The following is a 16024-nucleotide window of genomic DNA, read 5'->3' as shown; positions in this document are numbered from 1 at the left end:
ACTCCTGGCACTGGCTCTATGCACACTCACTAGACTCTACCCACACACTCATACACACTACACTGACTCCTGGCACTGGCTCTATGCACACTCACTAGACTCTACCCACGCACTCATACACACAACACTTACTTCTGGCACTGGCTCTATGCACACTCACTAGACTCTACCCACACACTCATACACACTACACTGACACTCCATCACACTCACTAGACTCTACACACGCACTCATACACACTACACTGACACTCCATCACACTCACTGGACTCTACCCACACACTCATACACACTACACTGACACTCCATCACACTCACTAGACTCTACACACGCACTCATACACACTACACTGACACTCCATCACACTCACTGGACTCTACCCACACACTCATACACACTACACTGACACTCCATCACACACACACACACACTTCATACGCTCACAAACACAAAACACACACATGCATATTGACGCCACACACACACACACACCACACACACACACACACACACACACACACACACACACACACACACACACACACACACACACACACACACACACACACACACACACACACACACACACACACACACACACACACACACACACACACACACACACACACACACACACACACACACACACACACACACACACACACTTTCACATATGCTGTTTATTATATGTCCTGATTTCCTAGTCAATCAAATTTCAAATTTCAACCAATCAAATGTATTTATAAAGCCCTTCTTACATCAGCTGATGTCACAAAGTGCTGTACAGAAACCCAGCCTAAAACCCCAAACAGCAAGCAATGCAGGTGTAGAAGCACCGTGGCTAGGAAAAACTCCTAGTCACTTTTACCCCTACCCACATGTACATGTACAGTATTATCTCAATTAGCTCAACTACCTCGTACCCCTGCACATTGACTCAGTACTGGTACTCTTTGTAAACAGCCTCGTTATTGTTTTTATTGTGCTACTATTTCCTTTTTATATCGCAAATATTTGTCTTACTTTTTAACTCTGCATTGTGGGGAATGGGCTCGTAAGTTAGCATTTCCAATGTAAGTCTACACCTGTTGTATTCGGCGCATGTGACCAACACAATTTGAATTGATTTTATCTGGACTAGAACTGCTACCATTTTCTACCAAAACTGAAATGGAAAGTGCAGAGCGATAAGAGGGAGGAAGAACAGGTAGAATACACCCTAATGGTAAGGTCAGATAGGGATAAGTAAGCTGTTTTCAGCCTTTGTTCTATTGTGTAGAAACAGAAATTGGCATTTTTCAGTATGACCAATGCTAGTGTGATTTAAACCCTGCTATTCCATCAAGAATTGTCAGAGATGGACCTCATGCATTTACACTGCATTCATAGACTATATCAATTGTTCATACACAGTATAGAAAGTTCTCCCTGGTTCAGATTACATCCAGAGATGAGCCTAGGAAAGAAGGGAATTCAGATTCAGAGGCTCAGTTAAACTAACTAATATACTATCAAAAACAGAGATTAGTCACCAGCTACGACTGTGATGATGTTCAATATCAGTTAAAGACAAACCCACTCAGTATACCTACAGTAAGAGGTAAGTTAGACAGAGACTGTATTGTGTTGAACAGTGCTGTACGGCTAGAGAAATAGGAGATAGATTGGCCTGGCTGACCTCTCATTGACTAGCAGTGTGTGTTTGCTGTATGAGGTGTCTATATTGCTGACCTCTCATTGACTAGCAGTGAGTGTTTGCTGTATGAGGTGTCTATATGGCTGACCTCTCATTGACTAGCAGTGAGTGTTTGCTGTATGAGGTGTCTTTACGGCTGACCTCTCATTGACTAGCAGTGAGTGTTTGTTGTATGAGATTCCATATTGAGTCTGTCAGCAATGCTCAGCGCAAGCTGGCTCTTCAGCCTGACCAGTAGGGAGGGAGAACACCGTGCTTGTATTCACCTCAAGTCTGCAGCAAAATTGGTGATGTAGTTACACACGTCACTGTTCATTTTATTCACCCGGTAAGAGCTGTGGGTAGAGAGAAGAAACTGTGTTACAAGACCCATTGCTGGTGGGAGTCAATGGATGCAGGTGTGACTGAGATCACGGCACAACATCAAAGGTTTCAGATAGATTTTTGTGGGGACATCAAACGTTTGCATGAGATGTTAACCAAAGTACTCCAAACATTAGGGTGATACAAATACACGTTTATGGACAGGATGACCACAGCAACTAATGGTATTAATGGTCATGTGGAAGATGCTAGAGTTGTAGACTGACAGACAGTGGTGCTTAATGGCAGACAGTACTACCTCATGTACAGTAATTGACAGATAATGACACAGATGAGGCCTTTTAGTATTGATGAACATTAGGTATACAGACAGTTGTACAATTCAAAAACAAAATCAGTCTAAACTGCACTTAAGAAGATCATCAGCAATAATACGTAGGCCTATCGGCAATGGCTCATTTACCCATGAACTCTTGAATAAATAAGCCATTTCTAATGGCAATTTAGTTGCGCGTAAATGAGCAAACTGAGGAGTAAAATACAACTAAAAGTTCTATCCATGAACATTGAAAGCAGCTCCAGCTTTTAGCTGACAACATCAGATGAAAGTGCAACACATTGACTGACTGAGGGACATCATGTGCATGGCTTTATCCATCATCTCTACGTGGTAGAGATGTCTATTATAGTCGATAGAGCTGAGGCAAGCTGTTTCACAAAAAGACAACCCTTTATAATGTTTTACCCCAGCACATTGCCTTTAATGTCTCCAACTGTTGCTAATGCACTTCCCATTGTTTGCCAATATGAAACTACTGTATAGCACGATGTGAATCTCTGCCTCTCTCTCTCTCTCTCTCTCTCTCTCTCTGTCAACACGAAGAGAGAAGTCAAATGTAAGAGCACAAATGAGAGAGAAAATACTGCAGGTAAGTGAACGTGAGTGATATATAATAGAAAAATACACTGAGGTTACAATACATTAAGAACACCTTCCTAATATTGAGCTGCACTTTCCCTTTTCTCCCTCAGAACAGACTCAATTCGTCGAGGGCATGGACTCTACAGGGTGTTGAAAGTGTTCCACAGGGATGCTGGCCCATGTTAACTCCAGTGCTTCCCACAGTTGTGTCAAGTTAGTTGGATGTCCTTTGGGTGGTGGACCATTCTTGTTACACACGGGAAACTGTTGAGTGTGAAAAACCCAGCAGCGCTGCAGTGCTTGACACAAACCAGTGTGCCTGGCACCTACTACCATACCCCGTACAAAAGCACTTAAATCTTTTGTCTTTCCCATTCACCCTCTGAATGGCACATATACACTATCCATGTCTCAATTGTCTCGAGGCATAAAAATCATTATTTAACCTGTCTCCTCCCTTTCATCTACACTGATTGAAGTGGATGTAACAAGTGACATCCATAAGGGATCATGGCTTTCACCTGGATTCACCTGGTCAGTCTATGTCACGGAAAGAGCATGTGTTCGTAATGTTTTGTACAATCAGTGTGTAATAATAATATCATATACAGTTTATTAGGTATACCTATCTAGTACCGGCTCAGACCCCCCTTTGCCTCCAGAACAGCCTGAATTCTTCTGGGCATGGAAACGTTGCTCAATTGGTATAAAGGGACCTAATGTGTGCCTGGAAGACATTACCCACACCTTTACACCACTGCCACCAGCTTGAACCGTTGACACCAGGCAGGATGGGGCCATGGTCTCATGCTGCTTACGTCAAATCCTGACTCTGCCATCAGCATGATGCAACAGGAACCGGGGTTTGTCGGACCAGCCAATGTTTTTCCACTCCTCAATTGTCCAGTGTTGGTGATCTTGTGCCCAGTGGAGCCGTTTCTTCTTGGTTTTAGCCCTTAGGAGTGGAACCTGGTGTGGTCGTCTGCTGCAAAATACCCATAAATGACAAGGACCAACGAGATGAGTTCCGAGATGCCGTTCTGCAAACCACTGTTGTACTGCTCTGTTATTTGCCTGGTTGTGGCCCGCCTGGTAGGTTGCACAATTCTTGCCATTCTCCTTTGACCTCTCTCAGGACTGCCGCTGACTGGATGTTTTTTGTTTGTCACACCATTCTCGGTAAACCCTAGACACTGTTGAGTGTGAAAAGCCCAGGAGGCTGGCTGTTTCTGAGTTACTGAAACCGGTGTGCTCTGGCTCAGACGATCATACCACCCTCAAAGTCGCTTAGGTCACTTGTTTTGCCCATTCTAACGTTCAATCGGACAGTAAGTGAATGTTTTGATGCCTGTATACCTGCTTTATATAGCTAGTCACGTCCATGTGACTCTCTGTCTGTAGGAGCAAACCATTTTTGTGAATGGGGTGATGTACCTAATATGCCATTTAGCAGAGGCTTTTATCCAAAGCGACTTACAGTCATCAAATCAAATTGTATTGGTCACATACACATATTCAGTAGATGTTATTGCAAGTGTAGCGAAATGTTTGTGTTCCTAGGTCCAACAGTGCAGTAATATCTAACAATTCACAATACACACAAATCTAAAGTTAAAGAATGGATTTAAGAAATATGTAAATGTTAGGATGAGCAATGTCAGAGTGGCATTGACTAAAATACAGTAGAATAGAACACAGTACATACATATGAAATGAGTAAAGAAGTGTGTAAACATTATTAAAGTGACCAGTGATTCCATGTCTATGTTTATAGGGCAGGAGCCTCTAAGGTGCCGGGTTGAGTAACTGGGTGGTAGCCGTCTAGTGATGGCTATTTAACAGTCATCCTGAACAGATGAGGGCAATTAGTCACAGGAATTAGGACTTCTGGGAAATGAGTGTGCTCTATAACAGGAAGGTGAGCGGATATAGGGCCGACAGCATTGCAGACAACCACAACTAACAGAGAAGCTCAATGGAGAATAATCACATTGTCTGAATGTTTACTGTCAGTGGGACTGAAGATAATGAGCAGTGAAGTTTAGCCTCATCCATCATCCCAGAAAACAGAGGTCAGGAGACTTCGGAAATCAGGAAGTCAGAGGGACCTACAAATGTGTTTAAGCCCCATTATAAAGCCATTATAATCATCAATGTTTAATGATGATAAGACTTCCCCATCATCATGAGCATACAGTAGGACAAAATAAATAAATAGCAGATACACAGCAAATTGAGCAATTGCCTCCTTCTGTGGCTTCTGTGGCAGAAGGATATTGTGCACATACACTCTTAGAAAACAGGTGCCATCTAGAACCTAAAAGGGTTCTTTGGTTATCCCCATAGATACAATAAAGAAGTAAATCAAACTTGACCAAAACAATGTAATTGCCATGAAAACGCGTGGGTAACAGGGCCGTAGGGGAAAGATCCCGATGTCTCCTATTGCTCCCCAGCAAAATAAGCCTACACTTAGGCTATTAATCATATTATGTGTATTTAAAGTATAATGCTTGTATGGATGTCAACCCCAACACATGTTCATGTCATCATTACCAATCAACTGCATTACAGTTAAAAACAACTTTGACTAACATCAACGATGTCTGTATGCTAGCTATGCTAACCAGCTTATACGAATGGGAGTTAGCATTTCGTAGTCGCTTCATCTTAACCTGAAAAACAAAAACAGCCAAATATATCAAAAATGGACTTAAGTAAGCACATTGTGGGTTATGGGTTATCCAATGGAGACAGGTTTGCCTTTTGGAACCCTTTTTCCTAAGAGTGTACCATATTGGTTAGTCAGCTTGCCTCCATTTCAGCCTTCTAGGTTGAGGAAAGTTACTGTTGTGCAATGACTATACTACCATTATAGACAACAAGGACTTAAACTATGAGTGAAAGTACCACACAGATCCAAGCACGAGGCCTACTTACACAAAGTTAAAGTATTGTGGGAACAGCTCAGCAAACAAAGAAGCAGTTTATGCAGCATGTGTCTAAAACAGCAACTAATCAATGGAATGGGATTCTTCTCTGACCTTGAGATGTGAGCAACAAGCGTTCATATGATACGCAATCACAATCTGAATGAATAATTAATTGCCTTATGCCACATCAGGAGTTTTATTCATTACGGCTGCTACTCAAGAGGCCAATCATAATTTGAAGGGTAAAAAAGTTATAATAAAACCTGCCCAAAATAGCTGGGATTGATTGGCTTGGTTTTTGTAGACCTTGCCCCCACATTCTTGATGAGAAGGCAGCCATTAGAGAAAGTGTGCTTCTCTCCAATGATGGGGAATGCTCCTCTGCTTCCCATGCCTGATTGACTCATTAACTTAATTATCCTGCTATGCAGTAATGCTTTAAATTGCCACATGCCATTCCAGTCCCATCATCATCATTAATACATCCATTAAACCAGTTTGGAAAGTCCCTCTTATTGCAGCGAGAAATCCAATATACAAATTCCATTCATCTTAGTCTACAGTCTGTAGGTCCTTAGGTCGGGACCCCAGGGGATATTTGGGGGGTGTAAATGATTATTAATTAAGATGATCGTAGACGTCAGTCCCCTCTTGTGGAGGGGCGTTTGAGCTGAACGGGCCTAGAGACAGGCTTGGTGACGATAATATGTTCTTTATTGTTGAGAGACTGAACAGAGAGTCACCCTGTCAGCGATGAGAGGGAGGTGACACAACGCCAAGGCTGTTCTCACTTTAACACCATTAGCTCCAGGAACCTCTGCCATCAAATTTACACCCGCTGCAACCCAGCAGGAGAGGAAATTGCTTCAAGTGGAAACAGAAATCCAACCTTGCACACACACCCCAAACCTCAAATCCAATTCAATTCAGTGCAAACAAGCAGTGAGCCATGATATTATGAAAGCGTTATACTCATACCAGCAGCACCACTCCTGCATGGAGCCCCATACTGCAGCAACATCTGGACAATACTTTTTATTTTATTTTTAAGCAAAGGTCTAAAACAATTAAGTTATATAAACTGTTTTGCGTTCATAATTATTCACATTCAAACTGAAATAGCTGCAATAGGAGCAACAGACAGGCAATACTGGAGCAGTCCTGAGGTGTCACAACACAAGAAGACAAATGGCCAGACAGGGAGATTCATTCAGTCCATTCAGCCATGAATGAAAAGCCACCACAGCAGGCATTCAGCCAGGGATGAACTTGGTAGCTCAACACTGAAACCCTTGAAACCCTGAGGGAGACCAACACTGTCTACAGTGAATACAGGAGCAACCTCATCAACTGTATCCATACTTGTGTCATTGTCAATGGACTCTGAGGCGGGCTGTGTGGCCAGGAAACATAAAAGGATCCATAAAGGGCAATGGTGTGTGCATACGTGCTTGTCTGTGTCCTGACGTGTATTCACACATTGATTTCGCACATCAATGACATACAGTATACACCAACAGAGGCCTTTTAAAATGTAAACATTTTATTTAAACTTCTTAGACAAAATAATCCTAATAATTTGTATTATTTTACAAACCCACCTTCACCCACCCACATTTGGGGGACTAAACCATTTTTTGTTGTTGCAAGTAATTTTGGTCTTTTTTCTTTTTGGGGGGTTATCAGTAAAATATTGTGACCTCCCACTTTTTTTGCAATCAATCCTTCTTGTGTATAATATTGTTTGACAGTTATTTTGAAAGAATCGAATTACTCATATTTTTTTGAAAATGAAAACCTTCCCCAGCGCAATAAAGAGATTGTATACCGTGATGCATCTGTCCCTTAAGTCACCCCAATATAACTGTTTGTGGAAATATAACAAAATTGTGTACAACAGGGAGTAACCGCTCTTGTACTTTTACCCGAAAGTTAGCAACTATGTGGCAATACCAGAAAATATGTAACAAATCCTCCACTTCCACACAACAAAAATAGGACAAAGGGGATTTTTCTATGCTCCATATTTGTAACATCTTGTTAGTAGCCAGAAACGTGTACAATATCTTCAACTGAAACATTCAGATGATGAGTCTAATTGTCACGTTCTGACCTGAGTTGCTTTTTTATGTCTTGTCTTGGTCAGGGCGTGAGTTGGGGTGATCATTCATGTTTTGTTCTTGTGTGTATATTTCTATGTGTTTGGCCTGGTATGGTTCCCAATCAGAGGCAGCTGTCAATCGTTGTCTCTGATTGAGAACTACTTTTGTTTGTGGGTATTTTCCGTTTCAGTGTTTTCACCATACGGGACTGTTTCGGTTTTCCTTTATTCTCTTGTTTGTTTGTATTCAGTGTTCAGTTTATTAAAGGTATCATGAACACGTACCACGCTGCGCTTTGGTCTACTCCTTCTTCCACCAACGAAAACCACTAATGCGGTTTTAAAAATCAGTTTATAAATAATTTCCAAGGGATGGACGTATCAAACTGCTCTTCCCAGTAAGAGTGGAATTTGTGTGGGATGGCAACCAATTTGTTATTTTTCAAATGAAAATGAAAATGTCTTAATTGATTTTATCTCTAGTTAACCACCTGTGAGATGTAATATGAGGTAGGCAAACAAATAGTTTCTCTTTTCTTTCCCTTAACTTTTTCTTCTATTCTGTAGAAATTGCTGCCAGTAACTGATTGTAATTATGATTGATACATACTGTATGTTCCCATATATTGTGCACAGTGTTTCAAATTATCAATGATATCATTTTAAAATAAGATCCCCTTTTCCAGAAACACATTCCCAAACATTTTATTTGATTTATCAGGATATTTGAATTCAACCATATGATTTGGCTCAGAATTTCAGTTATTTTTTATGAAGGATAATATTGAAAATGCAACCAAGCTGTTATTGATTATTTAAAGAATGGGGATATGTCCATTAAGAAATCCTGCAGGAACCCAGCAAGGTGCAAAAACGTAATTTATATAAAATTATTAAATAGAAAAGTGGGTTTCTCTCATCTACGATATTACATGAGATCCCATTCATATTTACATATAGTTCTAGAGATTGATTTAACGCTTCAATATTCTTTGAATGTGGGGCGGATGGTAGCCTAGTGGTTAGAGCATTTGACTAGTAACTGTTAGATTGCAAGATCAAATCCCCGAGCTGACAATGTAAAAATCTGTCATTCTGCCCCTGAACTGAAGGCAGCTAACCCACTGTTCCTAGGCTGTCATTGAAAATAAGAATTTGTTCTTAACTGACCTGCCTAGTTAAATAAAGCTTTTTTTGCCCTCCACTGTCATACATTATAGATATGTTGGCTTCAAACTGCTTAAAGAAAACCTTATCTGGGGATGGAAGTGACAGGAAGAGATACTGTAGAGACAATTAAGGTGTTTACTAATGTCACTCTGCCATATAAAGACTAATCTTTAGCTTTCCACAGCAATAGTATTTAGTCAATCTTGGCACGTTTCAAATCAAAGTTCTCCTTTACAGGATCCTTTATTCTTTCTCAAATGTGGATGCCAAGCATGTCCACTGGGCTATTGCTCCACTTATTTGTATGCAACAACGCAAAATATAGTTGGACTTTCTTAAGAAAAACACACTCAAAATGGTGCATTTCTTATCATTTGTTTTCAGATCTGATAGTTTGAAAAGTTATTCAAATCTCCAATAAGAGCATCTAGTGATGATTGTTGCGGCTGAGAGGCAAATGTTGTATCATGCTTTCAAGACCACTGATACTCAGACCTACTACATTGGAATCATTCCTGATTTTGATGGCCAGCATCTCGATAGCCAATAAGAATAAATAAGGTGAAACTGGATCCCCTTGTCTGACCTCTCTGAATAGCTCAAAGTTTATAGATAAATACCCATTATTCACTACTTTACTCACCGGTTTCTGCTATAAGACCCTAAACCATTGAATAAATGACTTACCAAAATGTAAATACTGACGGCATCTCTAAAATAAATCGCTTTTATCTTCCCAAAAGCCTTCTCAAAATCTGCAATAAACACCAAACTAACAAATATTGTCACCAATGTAACGACCAGTCATGTTTTGAGCCCCACATTTTTTGCCCAAAAAATTAAAATAACATATATATATATATATTTTTAATTGGGGGAGCATGCCTGTTTTGCATGTTATTTTGGCATTAAAACATGTCACAAATCAGTTTGCAAACAATGTAAAAATATATATGTCATTGAGTTAATAAAGCCGCATACAAGGAGGCAGCCCCAAAATGCAGGTGTTTCAGACAAAGATACATTTATGTCAAATCACGTTATATCTACAGTAGCTTTGATTTGACTTTCAAAATCTTAGCTAGCAGTCATCATAAATCAAGTAGACAATCTACTGGCAAATCCTTTTTAATCCTTGTTAATATGAAGATAAATACTGAAGGTAAATTATATATAAAACGTATTGGTGTTCATCAGCCATTGGACATAAACATTACACAACAAGTTAGAAATCGCTAATTCAATAACGAGTTGTTTAGAAGTAATAAGTGACAGTGGCTAACCTCAAGCATTGCAACTGGGAAGTCAGACTGGGAAAATATGTTTCGAATGGTCATCCAACTCGGAATTGTAAATCTTTCTCTTCATTTGATGACAAAATGTGCCAAAAATATGCTTCTGCATAAATGACGTAATATGCCAGGTCGGCCATATCAGCTATGTTTGAAAAAAAGGCAGTAATATGTCTGAATGAATTGTTTCGCTGCCAGACAAGGCTCTGCTGGTGTTGTGGTGGTAAGGATTCACTCCATAGTGCTGGAAAGAAAGCTTTGCTGTTGGAACAGCTTTTTGTAGGACCTAACCGTTTGTGGGCACCACCTGTCGCCGCACATACACATGGTTAGCAGATGTTAATGTGAGTGTAGCGAAATGCTTGTGCTTCTAGTTCCAACAGTGCAGTAATATCTAACAAGTAATCTAAAATTCACAACAACTACCTTATATACACAAATGTAAAGGGATATATTAAGAATATGTACATGTAAATATATGGATGAGCGATGGCCGTGCGGCATAGGCAGGATGCAATAGTTGGTATGAAATACAGTATATACATATGAGATGAGTAATGTAAGATATGTAAACATTATTAAAGTGGCATTATTTAAAGTGACTAGTGATACCTTTATTAAATCCATTTATTAAAATGGACAGTGATTTGTGTCTGTATGTTGGCAGCAGTCTCTCTATGTTAGTGATGGCTGTTTAACAGTCTGATGGCCTTCAGGTAGAAGCTGTGTTTCAGTCTCTCGGTCCCAACTTTGATGCACCTGTACTGACCTCGCCTTCTGGGTGATAGCAGGGTGAACAGGTAGTGTCTCGGGTGGTTGATGTCCTTGATTAACTTTTTGGCCTTCCTGTGACAGTGCTGTAGGTGTCCTAGAGGGCAGGTAGTTTGCCCCCCCGGTGATACGTTGTGCAGACCGCAGTACCAATTGGAGAGCCTTGCGGTTGAGGGCGGTGCAGTTGCCGTACCAGGCGGTGACACAGCCCGACAGGATGCTCTCGATTGTGCATCTGTAAAAATTTGTGAGTGTTTTCGGTGACAAGCCAAATTTCTTCAGCCTCCTGAGGTTGAAGAAGCGCTGTTGTGCCTTCTTCACCACGCTGTCTGTGTGGGTGGAACATTTCAGTTTGTCCGTGATGTGTACGCCGAGTAACTTAAAATTTTCCACCTTCTCCACTACTGTCCTGTCGATGTGGACAGGGGGGTGCTCCCTCTGCTGTTTCCTGAAGTCCACGATCATCCCCTTTGTTTTGTTCACGTTGAGTGTGAGGTTATTGTCCTGACACCGCACTCCGAGGGCCCTCACCTCCTCCCTGTAGGCCGTCTCGTTGTTGTTGGTAAACAAGCCTACCACTGTAGTGTCATCTGCAAACTTGATGATCGAGTTGGAGGCGTGCATGGCTACGTACTCATGGGTGAACAGGGAGTACAGGAGGGGATTGAGCACGCACCCTTGTGGAGCCCTAGTGTTGAGGATCGGCGAAGTGGAGATGTTCTTTCCTCCCTTCACCACCTGGGGGTGGCCCGTCAGAAAGTCAGTATATACGTACATACATATGAGATGAGAAACGAAGCATGTAAACATCATGTTGTCTACTCTTGATCAGAAGAAGCATTTCAATTGGAGGGTCTACTACTGTATCAGTTTGCTTATTCAAGTCATTCAACTCTTTAGTTAATTAATTTTCCCTCCTAAGATATAGCTGTCCCCCATGATGACCACTTGATTGAATGGCCTCTGAATACACATTTGAAAGTGTCCCAGACAATCAGAGGATCAGCTGATCCCACATTCTGTTTAAAAAAATTAAATAAAAAATATTTTAAAAATCTTCATCTTTTAGCAGTGATTGATTGAGTTTCCAAATAACCCGGTCCTCTAGGATATTCTACTGTAGTTAGAGACAAATAAATAAGGGCCTGGTCAGAAAGTAAATGGTCAGCAATGGTAGACTGTGATACGTTTGAGACCAGAGCGAAGGAGATAAGGAAGTAGTCGATGCGACTAGCTTGCTTATAACCACGCCACGTGTGTGTAGTCAGATCATGGTTTCTTCATTACCAAACATCTACCAGGTCTAGAGAGGACATTAACGCAGGAATTGCAGAAAGTGCATTTGGATTAGAATAATGCAAACAACCCCCCGATCTATCTAGATTTGTGTTCTGCACAGTATTAAAATCACCAACAATTATGAATAATAATCCATTGGAAATGAAACGTAATTAACTCCCCAGAGTGCTTGGTAACAGAGAGACAACCACAGACTGACTGTGAGAAACACACTTGCATTTTATGTGTCATCAGTGGCGGGGGTCAGGCTGACAAGATATTAAGGTATTGTGTACTCGACACTTTCTGTGGTGTCAGTATTTTCCAGGAAAAAGTCTTGCTGTGCCGTAATAGTAATCGACCAACCTGTGTTGAATGGTAATGAGTAGAGCTGCTGTAGCATGTGGGGGTTGGCGAGGAGAGAAACACACAACAACCATACATGACTGACATAGCAGGGGGCTGGATCAGGACCAACATAGAGCTGATACAGCTGATGCAGTACAGCAGGGACACCACGAGCAACGTAGAAATGAACAGAGATAGATAGGATAGAATTACAACAGTCACATTTGCATGAAACTGTACATGAAACTTTATGGCATCCAATAGGTTTCACACCTTATAAACAAACACCACCAAGGCGGACCCAGGTCCACAAGGGGGCAACAGGGGGCTTAGCCCCCTCACTTGAAACTTATGCCCCATCAGTTTTACATTTACAGTTTTAGTTTTATGTCCCAACATAAAAATAGCAAAACGCCAATCTGTCCCTTCATAAGCACTCAATCAATGGTCTCTGAGATTCGGAATTTGAACTTGTTGTTTATTATTGTATAGTGTGATATAAACAGAATTCAATATAATTCTAATGCAAGAACACCCCAAAATTGTGCCCCTCACTGATTTCAGCTACTCCCTTATCCTGGGTCTGCACCAAGGTCATTTGTAAGTGAGAAAGAAATTGACATCATGTACCACAGCAATTCTTCTGTTAAATTAAAGGCTGTCAATCAAATGACTAATAATTGTTTTCGGTATGCCAAAATAGCACCAATAAAACATTCCCCATTCCAAAATGAAGAATGTACTAGTACAGGGCAGCCTGTTTTGAGATTCTGCCAAGAATAGAGTTAATCTAATAGAGCCCTGTACATTAAAAGAGCCTAGCAAAGGCCAGTCATTGTGTTGTACTGGCTGATACAGCAGAATACAATAGGCAGAACAAAACATGAGTTTCTGAAAGTGCTGATCCGGGAGGAGGATTTTACAATGGAAAATTAATAAAAATGGACTCCTATTATTACTGTCTCCATATTCAGCCATGAACAAAGAGAGACGAGTGGCTTTGGAGGAGTGAAAGTGACTGTGCTTGCTCTTGCAGACAGTGGCACTACTACTTTGACAATCAAATCAGGGAACGATGGAATCGCCAAATACAATTTCATGTTTTTATGCCTGACGTAATGTTTAAATTCAAAACACAATAAATATTCAACTATAGTGGTGGATCAGAGAATAGTGATTTTCTCATACCTGCCCCTGAAATAATGAAGAAAACCTTTTAATTAGAGACAAAATTCTAAAACCATTTAGACTGAAAGTCGATGGGAGATGTATTTTACACTGAGACCCACCTTGTAACTACCATTAAAGGACCACATTTGTATTCCAATATAACTGCTACTGCTCTGCCACATACACTGACAAGGATATGAATGATATATGAGAGTGACCCAGGGTTGAAGATGGTGAGGAAGTGAGGTAACAAGGAAATGTGTGAAACAATGGGCAAACAAGGCAGCCATTGACAAGGACAATTAACACACCATACAAGGATCAGGAACAGTAGAAGTAAACAGAGGAAATAACTAGTGTGTCCCTTTAAACACTCTGTGGAATGAATTCAAGGCTCTAAACCTCTTCCGAAACCACATTTGATAATGATGAGACATTTCCAGGGAAATAACATCAGTGTATCATTTCTGTTTTAACATTTCCTCACTGACATTAATGTAAAGAAAGGTAGATGACGACAATATGCAGTTTTATAATCCAATAACAGCATTGCCTTCCAACAGAGTATGTAAAATGGCAAACAACAGCATTCTTGCCCAACTTATTGAATCATCTATCTAGGATATGTCCTTTCTTGTGCTATTGTTTCTGTGTTAGAATTCTGCTGGCATCATCCTATCATTGGACAAGTATTGTAATCTAATTTCATGTTAATCTGCTGCATTTGTCATGCCATATTGCTAGGCATTAATGTTGTTGTTTCTGGGACTGTGTCTGCATCATGTCCCATCTAATCCTTTAAAAGCCCATTTCCTCTGCCACAAAGCAACACAACACTACACTAACGCAACACTAACACAAAACTACACTAACACAACCCTACACTAACGCAACACTACCACAACACAAACACAAAACTACACTAACACAACACTACACTAACGCAACACTAACACAAAACTACACTAATACAACACTACACTAACGCAACACTAACACAAAACTACAACACTACACTAACACAACACTAACACAAAACTACACTAACACAACACCGCAATAACACAATTCTCCTCTTTTAGTGTTCCACTCAAGAATTCATTCACTTTATTCTACAGCGCACACCCGTAACAATGTTTTATAAACAATCACACAAAAACCTTTTTGCTATAGAAATCAAATCAAATGTATTCATTCATTTGTACAAGGTTTAGAAGTTGCCCTTATGAACCACAGATCTAGGAACACATCTTTGACATTGCATGCTGGGATACTTTACATGGCCTACCTCTGGGAGTCTAAGAGCGGTCTTTGCATGACATACTTGACCAGGGAGTGTGGCCGGACCGTCTTCACGGGGGAGGTCTTGGGACTGGAGTCAGACTCTCCACTCTCCTCATCACCCATGGCTTTGACGTAACTGCTGCTCCTCATCCTCCGGCAGGGGATCTCATCACCCTTACCTCCCCCTGGGTAACCACTCCACTCATCCTGAGGTACCTGGGGGAGGGCGATAGAGAGGGGGTTAGAGAGAAGGGTTCAGGTGGGGTCTCTATAGGGTGAGAAGTGGCACTAAAACCATGTAAGAGCAGTAGTACGATTGCAGAATATAATGTTATTATAGTACGAGCACTAGAAATACGCAGGTTTACCTCAATGTTTCTTTGGTCCCACTTGTGGTACCATGTATTTACGTACATCATATTTACTGTAAGTAGGTAGAGTTTATCTTTGAACTGTTACTATTGTTGCATAGACCTGAAAACAGTTTGCCAATATCTGTGCGCTATGCCAGTATATATGTTGTTCCCTCAAGGTTGCCTGTGTACTCAGAGGCTCTTGGCTCAGCCGTGGTTGTAAAACAGACTGTGTCCTCGATCATGTTTATTGGTAAAAGTGAAGGTAGTGAGAGTGAGATTATAGAGGATCAAACAGAATAGGAGATTCATCCACAGCAACCGCCTTTCAACCACATCTCAGGCAAATATAGTTCATGTACATTCCATGTAATATTCTA

At 40.8% G+C, this 16024-nt stretch overlaps 1 protein-coding gene across 1 annotated transcript in view; it reads right to left on the bottom strand.

Annotated features, from left to right (window-relative positions):
- The window catches only part of dlgap2a (discs, large (Drosophila) homolog-associated protein 2a), a 78641-nt gene that overhangs the window by 47154 nt on the left and 15463 nt on the right, over nt 1-16024 (bottom strand). Inside the window, exons 2-3 of the mRNA XM_052486116.1 lie at nt 15296-15507; nt 1965-2033 (exon numbers count right to left, since the gene is read on the bottom strand). Coding sequence (XP_052342076.1) covers nt 1965-2033; nt 15296-15507 — 281 coding nt within the window. The remainder of the gene's footprint in view (nt 1-1964; nt 2034-15295; nt 15508-16024) is intronic.

The sequence above is a fragment of the Oncorhynchus keta genome, chromosome 29, assembly GCF_023373465.1.
Source record: "Oncorhynchus keta strain PuntledgeMale-10-30-2019 chromosome 29, Oket_V2, whole genome shotgun sequence".
Taxonomy (NCBI): Eukaryota; Metazoa; Chordata; class Actinopteri; order Salmoniformes; family Salmonidae; genus Oncorhynchus; species Oncorhynchus keta.
The sequence above is the reverse complement of the archived record's forward strand: the minus strand, read 5'-3'. Positions and strand labels throughout refer to the sequence as shown.